The sequence below is a fragment of the Gadus macrocephalus genome, chromosome 2, assembly GCF_031168955.1.
Source record: "Gadus macrocephalus chromosome 2, ASM3116895v1".
Taxonomy (NCBI): domain Eukaryota; kingdom Metazoa; phylum Chordata; class Actinopteri; order Gadiformes; family Gadidae; genus Gadus; species Gadus macrocephalus.
In genome coordinates, this window is record NC_082383.1 from 13,366,617 (window position 1) to 13,383,119 (window position 16,503).

General features: G+C 45.7%; 1 protein-coding gene across 1 annotated transcript in view; it reads right to left on the reverse strand.

Annotated features, from left to right (window-relative positions):
• The window catches only part of cep112 (centrosomal protein 112), a 107,965-nt gene that overhangs the window by 35,568 nt on the left and 55,894 nt on the right, over positions 1-16,503 (reverse strand). The window contains 2 exon segments of the mRNA XM_060042281.1: positions 85-147; positions 13,691-13,921. Coding sequence (XP_059898264.1) covers positions 85-147; positions 13,691-13,921 — 294 coding nt within the window.

Genomic DNA, 16,503 nt, shown 5'->3' on the forward strand with positions numbered 1-16,503 from the left:
AGGGAGGAAGAGTGAGAGAGTGAAAGTGATTGTGGAAGTGAGAGCGAAGGCAAGAGCGAGATTGAGAGAGGGAGAGCTGTTTACCTGGATAGACTTGGCAAGCTTCTGAGCGTGGTCCTTCTCCATCTGCTTCAGCCTGCTGCTGGCCTGCAACAAGAAAGCAGAGCGCTGGGTGTGAGAACCAGAGATACCAGGACAGACAGACAGACTGAGGAACAGGCTAGACTGAGAGAGAGGGAGGGAGAGAGAGTGAGACAGCGCAAGAGAGAGAGATTGAGGGATACAGAGCGATTGAGGCTGTCAAAGAGAGTTGTGAAATTGAATCCATGGCAGGAAGGGCACAAAGACCCCTGTCCCACAACCCATAGCCCTCCCATTTGCTATGCTAATACACACACACACACACACACACACACACACACACACACACACACACACACACACACACACACACACACACACACACACACACACACACACACACACACACACACACACACACACACACAGACAGACAGACTTTGACCCCTGGTACTTTGGCAGCCTGTCTCGGTGGCGGGGTCTGTGGCCCCTGGGCTGGTTGCCAGGCTGCAGGGCCCCTGAGTGCCAGGAGGCAGCGACAGCCCTGGGGCACATCGGGCATCGGACCCCTCTGATCCCCTGCCAGCGATTCATCGCTTAACAGGAAGAGCAAGGGGGGAGGGAGAGGAGGGAGAAGGGGGGTATTAAAATGTCGCTGCCAATTAAGTTTTTCCCCCCACTCTTGTTGTTCTTCTTCTGTGGGTTTTATTTATCAGGAGGGAGAGCGAGCCCAATGTGGCAGCGGCGGGGCAGCCAAGTGAATGGAGACTGTTGTTGTTGTTTTTGTGGTTGTTTGGGGTTTATCGAGCGGCGCTTGTCTTTCATTTATGTATGCCGCCGCCGCCGCCGCCCTCGTGGGATGCCAGCCAGCTGGATGAGCGGGTGTCACGGGGCGGGTGTCTCACGGGCCGGTTGCCGTTTCACAAACAAACGTCCCGCGGCTGGTTGGTCAACGCTCACTCCCTCGCTTTGAAAACACAAAAATACACCATAATACAGACTGATATGTCGATCCCGCCGGATCACAAGAGGTCATCGGGGTCGACCGCCATGTTTTGACGTGACAGACATCACCGTTGGTTAAAAAAATGGAGGTGAATTACAGCTACCGGATCGCTTGTTACACCGGCCCTGTTGTAAGTGATACAGTGTAGTTGCCTGCAGTGACAGACACATGGGGGGGGGGGGGGGGAAGAGCAAAGAGAGCACAAGCAGTAGTTATACCCCAGATCGCTCTCACATCTGCCTTCTTTACAATCGCTGCCACTCTCTCCGTCTTCCACAAAACAATCTTACTGACAATAATCACTCTGCCCTCAGAGACAAAGGCATGACATTTGTATAACCTTTCAATGAACTTTTCAACCCTTAAACCACCCCCTCTCCCCCCCACACACACACACACACAAACACACATACACACTGTAGTCCCTTACATCTCCACGCCCCGGGGAGGTTATCATTTCAAGATCTATTTCCACCACCGTGAGAAACATTTGAGTTTTTTTGTTGCATTTATTGCACACTCTTTGCCCGCTATAATTGCGTTCACCGAGTCATTAAAACCCATTATTCCTCTCGGTATCTTTTTTGTTTTGGCCACCGTATTCCGTGCTTGTGTGTGCTTGTTCTGCTGCGATTGTGTGTGTGTGTGGGTTAAATGAAGAGCCACGCCTGGCGGGGACATAATGAGCTGTTAAGTAAGGCATTAGGTTTCACTACACAGCGTTGATCCACCGCTGGCGGCCATGTTGTTATGTGACCATCCCCCACAACACACCTTGGAGATTATTATCACCACGGAGATGACTGAGGTGCGAAGTGAAAAGTTCACCAAGATAATACAAGACTAGATGTGGTTATAAGTGTTATAAGTGTGGGGGATTATGGGTTATTAGTGAAATTTAGTAAACTGTAAACAACAGTGATACTTTAAGGCCCAACATCAACCATTACTTGCAGCTACGCAGATCAATGATTTCCTTACCAAACTAAGAGAGAGCAGCGGATAAAAAAAATAAGGTAAGAGAGAGAACTTGTGACCAAGATTGATGTCATTTTAGGAAAACACGTTTCTAAAAGAAAAGCTTGCTTACCCTTGAAACAGTCACATGCCCGCGTGCACGCATTGGGTCTATTGTACTGAGCCTGGCAGCCACTGACAGACAACCCACTAACAAACATGGTTTGGAGTGAGCGCAGAATACACACACCCCATCAAAGCCAGTCAACACCTGAGGTCTGGACTCTGCGTCCCACTTCCTGACAAACACTGGTGTCCGGACACACCTGTCACCACCACACACATGAACACAAACCATTTGTCCCCTGGGGATGCCAAGGCAATGAGAGAGAGAGAGCGAGAGCGAGATTTTATATCATTGATTTATCAACATATTTATTCATATTTTATATCATATGTCATTTGCCAAAAAAGCCTCTGAATTCCAAAAAGATCCTGAATTCCGAGACCAAGACAGAGAGACTGAGGGAGAGTCAGGTGGGGTACTTCCTCACATGACTCCATGCTGTGTGTGCCACTGCAGCCGCTCAGCTGTCGCATGACGTGGCACTGAGAAGCAGAAACACTGCATCATGTTATCTGCTGCTGTGGTGTATTACTAATCATAACTCCATGGGCCAATTAAGATCTGAGTCGATCTGGGGACATCTCTTTCTCTCACTCCTAAAAAAAAATACTTGCAACCAATCAAACAAACAATAATTATAAATTACATTTTTAAAGCACCTTTCATCAGGACCCAGGGTGCTTTACATGTTGGCGACAAAGAACAAAAAGAAAAGAATAACAAAAATAAAAAACAGAAAAAGGGAAAAATCGAAAAGAAAGGCAGATAAAAAAACTATTACAGGGCCGTACCCAATGATCATGTTATCATCTGTTGTTGATTATAACTTTTCATACATGCATGAGATTGTAGGAAAAAGTCTAAAGGCAGTATGTTCTTATGAAATACCCCTCTCACAATGTGTTTCTGCCCAGCAGATGTCTTTCAATATCGATCACAAAGCAAAAAAACGCATACAGATAAACAAGCGTCCCCGAACAATCCAGGCCTCAATGTGGCGGTGAAGTGAGAAACCATAACTCCCAGTGTGAGCCCCTTGCTGGCCCGTTCATGAAGTGTGTGTATGAGCGTGACCATGTGTGTAAAACGTGTGTAAAACGTTAAATTAGGGGTGACTCCCATATTTAAAGTTTTACATAAAAGTGAGTGAGGTGGGTGGGCGGCGCAGGGGTTGGGGGCAGTGTAGGTGGACATATTGACTACAAAACAGACAAACAGGCTGAACAATTCTTTTGGAAATAGTTCACTCCTACACATGCACAGCCACAAGTGGTACACACACGCACAGAGACAGGCATGCAAAGACTGACACACACACACACAGACACAAACGTATTGACGCACACACAAAAAAACATGCAGAGACTGACACACACACGCACACACACACAAAAAGGCACACAGACAATAACTGACATACCGACACATAAATAGGAGCTTAAAACAACAGGATATGAGAAACTACGCCATCAAATGCATTAAAACCAAAAATCTGCCGAACAAACGGATAAAATTAGCAACGAAACATGAGCCAGAAGCAAACGGAATACGTTAGAAGCCCAACAGAAGTAAGGAAAACAGCCGACACAACTCAATTTAAAGCAGCCATATTTGTGCATGTGTACGTTGAGTGCAGTTCTGTGCGCGTGGTTGTGTGGGTGTGCAAGGGCTTTCAAACAGACTACCTGTGCTCTGCCAAAGGCATTTTGGTGCTGAAGGCACTTTGAGGCTCTATCAAGCTCTTCAATCGCATCCTAATCCTAGCGGTATAGAGTGTGACTGCTTTGAAGTGTCAGTGCGTGTGTGTATGTATGTGGACACGCTTATCCTTGTGTGTTTGTGTGCGCATGTGTGTGAGAGATTGTGTGTCTGTGTGTGTGAGATTGTGTGTGTGTGTGTGTGTGTGTGTGTGTGTGTGATTGAGAGTGTGTGTTTAAAGAGAGTGGAAGTGAAGGCAAGACATGTCACTTATTGGAATTAATTACCAATCTAAAGTTGGATCCAAGCACACACACAATCTCACAGTCACAAACAGGACAGAGAGGAAATGAAAGGGCCAACCCCACAGAACACAGAGCAGCCCTGCACTAGGTGCAGGGCTGAACTCTTTGCCCCAACCGGAGTCGCAATGTAAGCCGCGAGGAAGGTGTAGTAAGCGGAAGCCACGTTGTCAACACATGAGTCCTCCTGTCCGGGGCGTTAACTCCACAGTTCGGTCGGCAGACAGAGACGCATGGAGAAAAATGATCTTCGGTGAATCACTCCAGCTCCCGGGAAGATACCCTCGGGCCACTTCTCGTTGTGAGCCAGAGTGAAAGAGGTCTTGTGTGTGGAGTGAGTTCTGAACAAGAATGGCTTGCATCTATTTTAAAGAATCCACACGTGCAACATTGTTGGATGTTCGCAGCGCACTGTTCAAAAAGCTTTACTTACAAGTGTATATTATGTTTTTCTTTAACTTCACAGATGTAATTTACATTTGGGGATTTTTGAATCTCATGCAAATATTATTTACACTTAATTCGATCCATCATCTCACATCTAATATTTCTACAGCCCTTTGACTTGTTTGATTTGTTGGTAAATTGTCAATTTATGCAGCTGCGGTTATGTTTACATGAGCGAGAGAGACCGTATACAAAGCCTTGCTCATTCAAGGGTGAAAACCCCCCCCGACCTCCTCCCCAGACATTGCTTCCATATGACATTGTTGGCTGATATGTTTCCAATCAAACATTTTTCTTCGCCTCTTCCACTTTTTTTTTCTCCAGAGCTATCAAGGGTCATGTGACAAAATAAAAAAAACACAGAAAACATTGCTGGAACATTGTAGAACAACAACCCTGTGACTCCACCCATAACTATGTAAAGATATTAATGACAGGATGGAGAAGTAACAAAGAGGGGGGGGGGGGGATTTCAAAAAGGGGTACTGCATTGCGTCTTGTACAAATACCATATGATTATCAATATTCTTCCCATCCCAAAGGAAACATGGCCTCTGTTTTACACATCTGAATTGGGTGGGGGGGAAACAGTTGAAAAAAACAAGATAAAGAAAATAGGATGGAATAAATGAGGGTGGGGCAGTCAGTGAGGAGGAGTTAGGGTTCAAAACATTTGCTAGCACGCCGTACAAAGGCTTGTTTCTTGAAGCAATTTACCGTTAATTTGCCAGGGACACCGAGCTTTGAGAAATTATCTGCACAGTTGTCTGTTATAATTCCCGTCTTAACCATGCTTGTGTGTGTGTGGAAGCTTTAGTTAGTCTGTCAGTCGGGAATCTCTTCCTCTCTCACAAAACACATAATACACACACACATAGACACACACACATTCGCATGCATCAAATATACAGACGAGGAAAACACACACATTTACACTCTTATTGCAAACCATGGCGCGTGAGAGCTGCACCAGCGATAAGACAGACTCAACAGCAGCAGGCTTGTGCCAGCCACCAGAAAACCAATTACAAACATTACCAACGGGCGGAGTGAGTCCAACGCCTTCCTGGAACGTTGCCAGAAAGACCCTGGTCTATAAACAAAACTACACCACAAGACCACCAAAGAAACAACTGTTTAGTTGATGCCATGAATAAGTAATGAGCAGAGAATCATGGAAACCCTTTAACATAACTCTTTAACCATGGTTGGTGGGGGGGGGGGGGGGGGTTGAGGGGTGAGGGGTGTTGCACTTAAAAAACAGTGAAAAGGTGCATTTGTAAAGGATCAGAAGGCAGGGGGAGGGGGAGAAGGGGCATCCTATGAGAGCATCTGCGTTGCCGTGGACGCAGTTCATCAGCTGCTCCGCTATTGATGTCTTATGAAGAGCCGGACCACCTGCAAGTCGTTTCATTTGATGACCTTGAAGAGGTGTGTGTGTGTGTGTGTGTGTGTGTGTGTGTGTGTGTGTGTGTGTGTGTGTGTGTGTGTGTGTGTGTGTGTGTGTGTGTGTGTGTGTGTGTGTGTGTGTGTGTGTGTGGGGGGGTGGGTGGGTGGGTGGAGGAGGAGAGCAGGTCTTTCAGCTGCACCACAGAGAAGGAAAGTACAAAGAGCAGCCTGCTCTATCAATATGTGGTTGTGTGTGTGTGTGTGTGTGTGTGTGTGTGTGTGTGTGTGTGTGTGTGTGTGTGTGTGTGTGTGTGTGTGTGTGTGTGTGTCAGTATGGGTGTGTGTGTGTGTGGTGGTGAGGGTTAGGAAGCCGACTTGTATTTGAACCTGTAGGGGGCGATAATGAGGCGCTTCCTCCCCTCCACCATTCAGCTACAAGGCTGTGAAAAAAGTCACAGAAGATGGTCTCCATTATCGACACTATTTACCACACAGTCACAAAACAATGGATGACCTGCTTGCATGCAAGATACGGTCAACATAGTTTCCTCTCGCTTCTACAGTGGAATAATGTTTTATCTATAAATCACAACAACGCAGCCCTGAAGTGACCCTATTGGATTAGGACATGGGCTTCAGTTGCAGTGGTGTCGTTTTTAATCAGGGTCCCTGAGACAAGGAACGCAAAGAGTGACTAGGGCTGCTCGATTATGGAAAAAATCACAATCACGATTATTTAGGTCAATATTGAAATCACGATTATTCAAACGATTATTTTTGAGTTCGATGATGTATTTATTCAGGATGTCTGTCCCAAAAAACACTTTGTAACTGAGTATTCTGAAATTTTGCCTTAAAAATATACACAAAATGGTCAAAGAGAAAATGTTCAAATCTAAAATAATGTACAGATATGTATCCAGCTGTGCACTTTCTATAAAATATTTAATGAAAAATGTATAATAAAAAAAACTATATTAGTTTTGTGATCGTTTGACGCTAAAATCGAAATCGCGATTCAAAATTCAAATAATTGCCCAGCCCTAAGAGTGACATCATAATACTGATGAATACCGAGCTCAATCAATCCAGGTTTCAGACTGAATGTCATGGAATAATAATCCCCCCCCCCCCCCAGTCCGTCCACCAACACATCAGACACTCTGCAGCATCCATCCATAAAGTGTGAAGGTGGGACACCGGGGACTGTAACGATTGAACAAAAGAATGACCTTGAACCCTGTAGAACCACTTATTACCCCCCCCCCCCCCCCCCCCCCGCCCGCACACACACTCACTCTCACACACACACAGACACACACACACTTTGACCCCAACTGTAATTGGAAGCGCCAGCCTGTTGCTCCTGCTGTCACTGTGTCTCAAAGTGTGTTTAAATGTGAATTAGAAGGCTTGTGATTCCTGTCCCCTCTTCCCTGCGACTTTTAAATGAAGTGCTCAGGAGCTGTGTGAAGTGGATGGTTTGGACAAGATGTCGCTCCAACTCTTTCATCTGCTGCGTGACTCAGACTCTGACTCTCTCAAGCTCTCGCTCTCTCTCTCTCTACCTCTCCTGCTCTCTATTTCGCTGTCATGGTCGCTGTGGCACCGGGGGCCGTAGGTGGTGCAATGAGCAAATACGGTTTACACACACACACACACACACACACACACACCCTCTCGTGTCAACAAATTCGACACATCCAGTTTCGCACACGCACACATGTTCACCTGTGAACCTGACCTAATGCCGCCGTCACTGCAAATGAAGATCACATCTACGCCTGGGATAAGTCAGGTATTCTCCCGAAAATGTTTTGATGCATCTGCATCATTTGACGCATCTGCTAAAACGTCGCCTATAATCGCGTGCGTGTGGTGTCTGAGGCGATTATAGGCGACGTTTTAACCCATCCCCCTGGCTATAGTCGTCTGAAGGCCACTCTTGAGGACTTAGTATTTGGAAAAACAAGTCTAAACAAGGAAAGACAAAGCAATATGAATGCCTGTTGAACTTGGTGAAACGGAAATTCCAATGGAATTGATTGTTCCTTCTTATGAAAATATTGAATGAAACTTGGTTTTCTTCTCTCATGTGCAAACAACCCTTCTTTACCCCTTTAATAAACAGTTTTGGGGAACAAACCAATTGGCTCTCTAATGCGGTGCCAAACCAGGTTTGGGGCATGTGTGTGAGTGTGCATGTGTGTGTGTGTTGCGCTGCGACTTTCATGTTGCGAGTGGACTCACTGGGCATGCCTGGAGGGTCACTGAGGCTGGCACGGGGAGCACTGATTGGCTCCTGCAAGGCAACAGAGCGGCTCCCTCATTGGCTGAGGACTGCCTTCAGGAGATGTTGTCACAGCTAGTTAGTGCCTGATGAAATGCCCCTTCCCTTTGATCTGAGGCAAGAGCAAGCAAGCAAGCACACACACTCATACACACACACCCATTTGCATGCACACTCTCTCTCTTGCACACACACACACACACAGACACAATCCAAAATTCCTACAACGGTGTACACACACACACACGTACGCACGTACGCATGCGTACGCACACACACACACACACACACACACACACCCAACAGTGCTGTTTACATGTCTGCGTTGACACAAGCTCTTAAACAATCAAACATGTGAGAGTGATACCAAATGGTCCTTCCTAGAAAGCATACAGCCCGAGCCATGCTAGCAGGCAGCACACCAAAACAAATCCAGTCCTATAGACACACGTGCACGCAGGCGCGCACAATGCGCGGGGTCAACAGAGAACACGCAACAGCGCACGGCTACCGTCCAGTTGGCCCGGCCGTTCAAAGGGGCCCAGCGTGGCCGCAGACACAGGAGCAAACATGACCCCGGGATTCCCAGACTGTATTGAGGTCGTGTTATCAGACCTGATCCACTTGATTTATTGTTTTTAGGACGCTAAGTCTGATCTCTAGTGTTGACAACAGGGGCGTTGGGGGGCAGCGGGGATCACTAGGCTGGAAGGAGCTTTTGTTTGAGACGCATTGGCAAACTTTAAGAGACTTAAAAGAGTGTATCTATTTGACGCCCTGATTTCTTTCCGTGAAAGTGCACTTTTACTTTGAAGGGAGAGTTTCGGGGAGGCTTGAGTCTTATCGATCAAACAAAGGGAAACAAAGATATGGCCGGCACGGCAGTGCGAAGGCCCTGTTTAATTGTTAACCGGCTGTTTTGTAGCAGTTGAATTTTTGAATTTTTTTACTGTAGCAACATGAAGGATATCAGGGGAGATAAGAAGGCTTTCAAGTTTTCACTCATGAGATTTGGCTTGTAAATTGGGTATCGTAAAGTTGAAACCGTGTTTAACTAGTGAGGACCGGTGTGTGTTCATATGTATATCTTTACATGCGCACACAGGGTTTTTGTGTCTGTGACCTGGAAAAGAAAAGATTACCCATTTACTAATGTGTCATTTAATTGATGTTTATATCCAGAGGGACTTACAGTGAATAAGGATACATTAAGTATTTGAGGAGCAGGAAGAAGGTTAGCCAGCTTTCACATGGAAACCTTCAGTTGGGAGTCAAAACCAGAAATCAATCTATAAATCTCTTTCTCTCTGTATATCTCGCCCTGTCTTCCTCTATACACAAAGTGTATATCTGTAAATGTATATACATTATATATTCACTGTATATTTTTTTTTCCCGGCTTTGAAGCACAGCCCTGGTGTCTTTATGGGTGTATGTTATGGACTCAGTTCTTCCTCGATACTTCTGACGTTCTTGAAGTCCCGCTGGAGGGAGAGATAGAGGAGGGACGCAGGGAGAAATAATGACTTACGAAAGCAAGTTTGTGTGTGTGTGTGTGTGTGTGTGTGTGTGTGTGTGTTGGGTCTCACATGGCCCCTTAGTGGAGAGGGCAGATTGGCAGGATGAAGGACTATATCACCCATGACCACAGTACCATGCATGTGGACACACACAAACACACACAAAGTATAGATACACCCATATCAACAGTTTATCCTCACGTGTACACACACACACACACACACACACACACACACACACACACACACACACACACACACACACACACACACACACACACACACACCCCAACATGTTATATCCACACATTTACAGACAAGCATATGAGATAAACTAGTATAGAAGCAAACTACAACTCCCCCACAGTGCCTGCTATTTCTTCCGTCTACCTCCCTCCCTCTCTCTCCATCTTTCTCCTATCTCCTTCCCTCCCTCTATCTCTCTCCTATTTCTCGTACTTCCTCACTCTGTCTTCGTGTGTACTCTCACGCAGCACGCCTTTTTCTTTCACCAAACTTCTGACAGCATGGAACAATCTTAACGGCCTGATCTTATCGTCTTATGATATTCTGTTTCTCATTATTTCATCGCAATAGTCACTCAGTCATTGTCCCACCTCCCTTCCTCCACCCCCCCCACTCCCTCTCCTTTAAACGCATGCATCTTTGATGAGAGCCCATTCATGGATTTAATGGATTTCTCGGGTCTGTTTTCTTTTTTCTCTCACAGGATCTAGGAGGAAAAAAAAGAAAGACGAAAAAAATAAACGCTGGTCGGTCTGGGTAGACTGCAGAGGACAGCGTTTCTCTTTTTCTGCATCAGAAGGACGAGAAAGATTTTTTAGGCCTACAAAACAGGCAGAATGAGTCAATATGGATCTGAAGGCCTGGCCGACTTCAATCCCACATGAAATAGCCGGGGCCCAAGCGAAATAGCCAAACACCCCCCAACCCCACTCTCTGCTCGTCCGAATCCAACTTGGAGAGAGATTAGAAAAGTGTGTGTGTGTGTGTGTGTGTGTGTGTGTGTGTGTGTGTGTGTGTGTGTGTGTGTGTGTGTGTGTGTTTGTGTGTGTGTGTGGGTGTATGTGTGTGTGAGAAAGTGTTTGTCAGGGTGTGTGCATGTGTGAAAAGAAAAACGCGGTTAAATTTATTTTTTCTTTTATGAAAAAAGAGACAGTAAGAGAAACTGAACTGAGAAATCATTCTTCTCTTTGAGACGCGGTAAAAGGAGCATGCTGCTCATTGCGATAACAAAGTTCAATAGTGACAACCCCTCCCCCACCTCACTGCTTTCAATGCCTTTTTCGATTTTGATTTGTCATCAGGGTTCAACACAGCCACACATCGCTCTGTGCAAAAAAACAGGCAGAGAGATTCAAGTCTGACTTTCAAATACCACACTGACAGCCTCCCTGTCACCCAAACTAATAAAACTGATTTCACACGGCCCTTCTTCTCTCTGTCTCTCTTGCGACTACCTCTGGTTCTGTGTACCATATGGAGCCAAAATGGCAGCCTGGTCGCTTCGGAGGTCCCTGCATTCCGAGGCTAATGCCGTGCAGCTGGCCCGGGGTGGGTTCTAATGAAATGGGCTTTCTTTGATGGGCCCTGCTGGGGGATTAGGTTCTGATCAACACCACCTTCGGTCTGCTTCCTGCTGGACCAGCAAGGGATTTATGGGTGATTACCCCAAGACCTGGTCCGGTTGAACGGGGGAGTAAATATGATAAAGTGCCCGGTGCACTTTATCATAGTGCAAACAAGGAGAACAAAGGATTAAGCAATATGGAACAGACACCATGTTACACCATTGTGACAAACATTTGGAGGATGCCTTTGCCTTTGCCCTGTAGCTTCAGTCCTGAACTAAGCTTTTACAAAGGTCAAGGTTAAGGTGAAGCTTGCAGAGATAGCCCAGATCAACGTAGCCTCTCATGCCATTGATAAACCACCAGATGATTTGTGTATGGCAAAATGTCCAACTATTGGAGGACCATCACAGCTGAAATTCACTAAGGCCCAATCAGCATGCGTTTAACAAAATACACCTCTTTCATAAGCACTTAAATACACAATAAATGACAATCAGTGCTGGATAATGCATATCTAATGCTGCAGCAACTCAAATAACATTATATGAAGATCAAATCCTAAGAGTGGAGCAGAATCTTTTTGAAAAGCACAGACGGATGACAATGCCGCTGCGCTGTCCTCCGACACCAACGCAACAATCTGAAACAATTTGATTCAGTTGACCTTAAAACTTTTTCCCACAGGCTCTTTAGCGAGGTCTACAGTTTTCCTCTAGGTCTCATTATATCTAGCGCCTGTCCTCAGTCACATGTCCCTCAATAAAGCCTCTCTCATCTCTTAACATTCATAAATATGACCTGTTATTTCAACCAGGTTCCTGCAATCTTCTTTTCCTCTGATTGTGTTGATTATGTGTAGCTGTAGGCCTTTGATTTAATCCCGATCAACCAAATGAGAAAAGTGTGGAATGTTTCACGTTTAGGCTAATGGAATGTTAGTGTGGGTTTCAACACATTTCTTAGCTTACTGGAGTTTTTGTGTGAGCCAACTGGAAGGATGGATTCACAGATTTAGGTCTATGGCTACACAGCCAAACCACAAACTTTAACAGTGCACCCAAGGATAACCTCTATCCCTTACAATAATAACCCTCTCCCCACCGTGACCACACACACACACACATAAATACTTCATACATACAAGTACACTCTCTCACACACAAACACACACACACGCTCACGCACATGTACACCTACACACACACAAACTCCAACATACATGCAATTACGCTCTCACACACACACACACACACACACACGCGCACACACACACACACACACACACACACACAGAGACAAACGCACATGCACACATACACTTTTCCATGCACACACACAACCAGCCACACACTCTGACTATCATTCACACACTTAAACACACACACACACACACACACACACACACACACACACACACACACACACACACACACACACACACACACACACACACACACACACACACACACACACACACACACACACACACAACTTAATGAGTTTAAATGTGTAAAGATACTTCAAAGCCAGTGTTCCCCAATCTTGGGGCACTTGAGGTCGAATGATATGCAGTGGGAGATTGGTAACTTTACTTATTTGATGGTGCATTTTTTATTAAGAATATTAATTGAAAAGGTTTGAAAGTCTCGCAAAGTTCCTGTACATACAAACAGACTTCATAATGATTCGTAGTCATGAGCCAACTATAAACCAAGTGTTGCATGATGCGCAAACAACCACTGGGTTATGGATAATTACAAGAAGTTGGTGTGGATTTTCCTACGAGTGGAGGCAGATGCAAAATTGGAAGAAGTCAGGGATGCAAGAACCACGCCCTAATCCTTTCCCACTACTATCCAAATGATAACGATTTTGACTAAAAACTAATTTAATTACCTACCTGGTCTTAGCAGTTCTATGTTGAACATAAAAAATATGTTCCGATCCCTAAAGTTCGGAAAAAAAACGCGTGAGCATTGAAGCTCGACCTCGCCCAGACACCTGGGCGCAGCGGATTCTCCAGCTTGACGTTCAAAAATGGAAAAGTTTGACCTTTGACCCACTCGACGCCGACCTCAAAGCAGATCAGTTAAGATTACAGCTTTTTACGACGCTCTAAAACCAATGGAATCTAACTGCCAGTTTTCGTCATTTCTGAACTCAATCCATGTTTAATAAACCCAAGCGTCGCGGCTCCTGCCTGCTGGCAAGACTGCCACCGCCCAGCCTAGCGTACAGAGTACTGGCCGATCTCCCCGTGTTTAACCCCTGAACTCACCTTCTCCCTGACGGCTTCCACCTCCTGGCGGTGGGCTTTCTGGGCGATACCGCGGAGACGCTGGGCCTCGGCCTGGAGGCCGGCCAGTGAGGCCTCGTGGTCCTGGGCATCGCCGCGGCGCTCCTCCTCGCGGAGCAACGCCACCTCCGCCAGCTGCTGCTTCCTCTGGCCATGGGCCGCCGCCACCTCCTGCCGCAGACAGCCCACCTGCTCCTCCAGCTCTGAGATGGTCTGGGAGGAGGGGACAGAGACAGAGAGAAGGTATTCCTTTAGATAACGTATATTAAATCATTTTTTTTTAATAATAGTGATTGCTATTATACATTTGTATTGTTTTTTCGATTTTTTTTTTAGTTCAGTTTAAATGTATATTTATTGTATTGTATTTAAAAATTATATGTTTTTACATTGTCTAATTGTTATTTAGAATTTTATCTTTAGAGTTTTCTGTTCACTTGTAAACGATACTTGAGTCACCTTTATTTATGTTTGCTTTGGCAACATAGAAGACGACTTGAAGTTCAACTTGAGGCCAATGAATGGAATTGAGGGCGAGAGAGGGGGAGGGATGATAGAGAGAAAAGGAAAGAGAGGGTGGGAGGGGGAGAGAGAGGGAGAGGAAGAGGGCAAGAAGGACAGAGAAGGAGAGAGAGCCTTAGAAGGTGAAAGAAGGAAAACTTTGACCGCAAATCCATCTAAATGTAATTAGACAAGGGGTTACAATGTTGTATAATGTTATTCTAATGAGGAATTAACTTGAAAGTATAACGTGGGCACTGTGTGTCCAGTTTGAAGAGCATAACCACACCTTCAATACATCTGCTTTAAAAATAAAATAAGGGTTTTCAGTCACAGCAAGACATACGCATGTGCCCAAAGACACCATGAGATGCAAGGGGCCGCAACAACAACAACATACACATTTCTGCTGCGGTCACGGTCACCCACCCATTTGAAACTCACTTAGTTCGGGGGAAATCGGTTCAGACCAGCCCAAGAGTGTCAGCCTTAACCTCATCTCAACAACCCCCATGCTTCCGTAGGATAGGGGCTAGAATGCTAAGCTAAAATGCTTCCTGGGGCAGTGAGTCATATAGGCTGGGGGATTGTGGTAGGAAGGGCCACATCAAAGCCAGGGTGTGTGTGTACGTATGTGTGTGTTCAGCCGGGTCTGGTTTAATGAGGGAAATTAGCGCTAATCAAAGGTCAGTGAGTCATGATCTGAGAGAGAGAGAGAGAGAGAGAGAGAGAGAGAGAGAGAGAGAGAGAGAGAGAGAGAGAGAGAGAGAGAGAGAGAGAGAGAGACTGAAGGAAATATATATTTTGAAGGTAAACTTAAAGCTCTCTACCCACATTCTGGTTTGTGTGTGTGTGTGTGTGTGTGTGTGTGTGTGTGTGTGTGTGTGTGTGTGTGTGTGTGTGTGTGTGTGTGTGTGTGTGTGTGTGTGTGTGTGCGTGCGCTTGTGCGTGAGTAAGTGTATGCAGATGTGTGTGTGCATATAGACCACTTTGTGTGATTGTACAAGTGTATGTTTCTGTGTGCAGGTCCTTATGTGTTTGAGTATGTGCAGGTGTGTGCTTGCATTTGTGTCCATCAGAGTGTGAGCGCAGTGCTCACTCTCCTCTCAAGCTGCTTAGCCTTGACTTTGGCCTGATTCTTTTTTTTTTAACAAAACATCTGTATACCTGGAAGAAAGACTGGGACAGCTACACATAAAATATCTTCTAGACTCGATTTCTGCCGTCTCTTTCTGCAGTTCAAACTTCGAGCACATTACTCCTATTCTCTCCTCCATCCAACCGGCTCCCAATATCAGGGAAGTGAAGAGAAATTCAAATCGAAACTTAAAACCCATGTCTTTACTCTTTCATTTAGCCCCTAGTGGTGCCCCTCAGCCCTCGTTGCAGCTGGGTCGACCTGTTGGCCGGCACTGGCCGACAGCTGCGGCCGAAAGGCACTATGTGAAGGGCAACCTGCCCTGGCCAATCATGCCATAATTCCGGTCTTTGTTTTATTGTGATAAAAAAAAAGAGTACGGTTATGACACATGAAAAAAAGTCGCCATCAAATCCAAACCTTGTCGTGCTTCATCCGCGGCGTGACTCAACCACGGCAAAAAAACGGATTCAAAAATTCTAATCTTTCATCCATTCTAATCTTTCAACAGCATACCATCCTAAAACATAAATCGACATGACTGAGCTGAACTGCTTATCCTTTATTCCTATTTTTTCGCTTCAGACTGTCTGCCTGCTCCCCTTCTGCCCCCCCCCCACCTATGACGGGTCCCTCACCCCAGCCCGACTACTTGCCAGGGCATCCGAGGACAGCGCCGTGTTAAGGCAATCAGACAGAAAGTGTCTTTGAAAGACATTTTTTCTTTCCATGCCCAGCGCTGGGGGAGGGACTCACATAAGACTTCAAAGGAGTGTCACAAAAAAACATCCAGATGCCACGGCTTGGTGTCAAACACACAAACACGGACAAACACGCACAAACACAGGCTTGCGCGCACTCTAACTGTCATCCATGTAGTGGCACATGGCACAGTGCGACAGCGAGGCAAACAAACATCTCTCTCTCTCTCTCTCTCTCCCTCCCGCTCTTTTTCCGTTCGTCACATTCGCTCCATCACTGGACTACTGGAGCCTTCAAAGGCAGACGACGTCGGAGATCTAAGGCCGGGAGAGGCTTTAATCTATAATTCTCTCTTTGACGAGTGTGGATGATTTTGCATCAACCTAAAAATAAAATTATTTATATATATATATAAATATCTTTGACTAGGTCGCAAATGTAATCCTGAAGCACG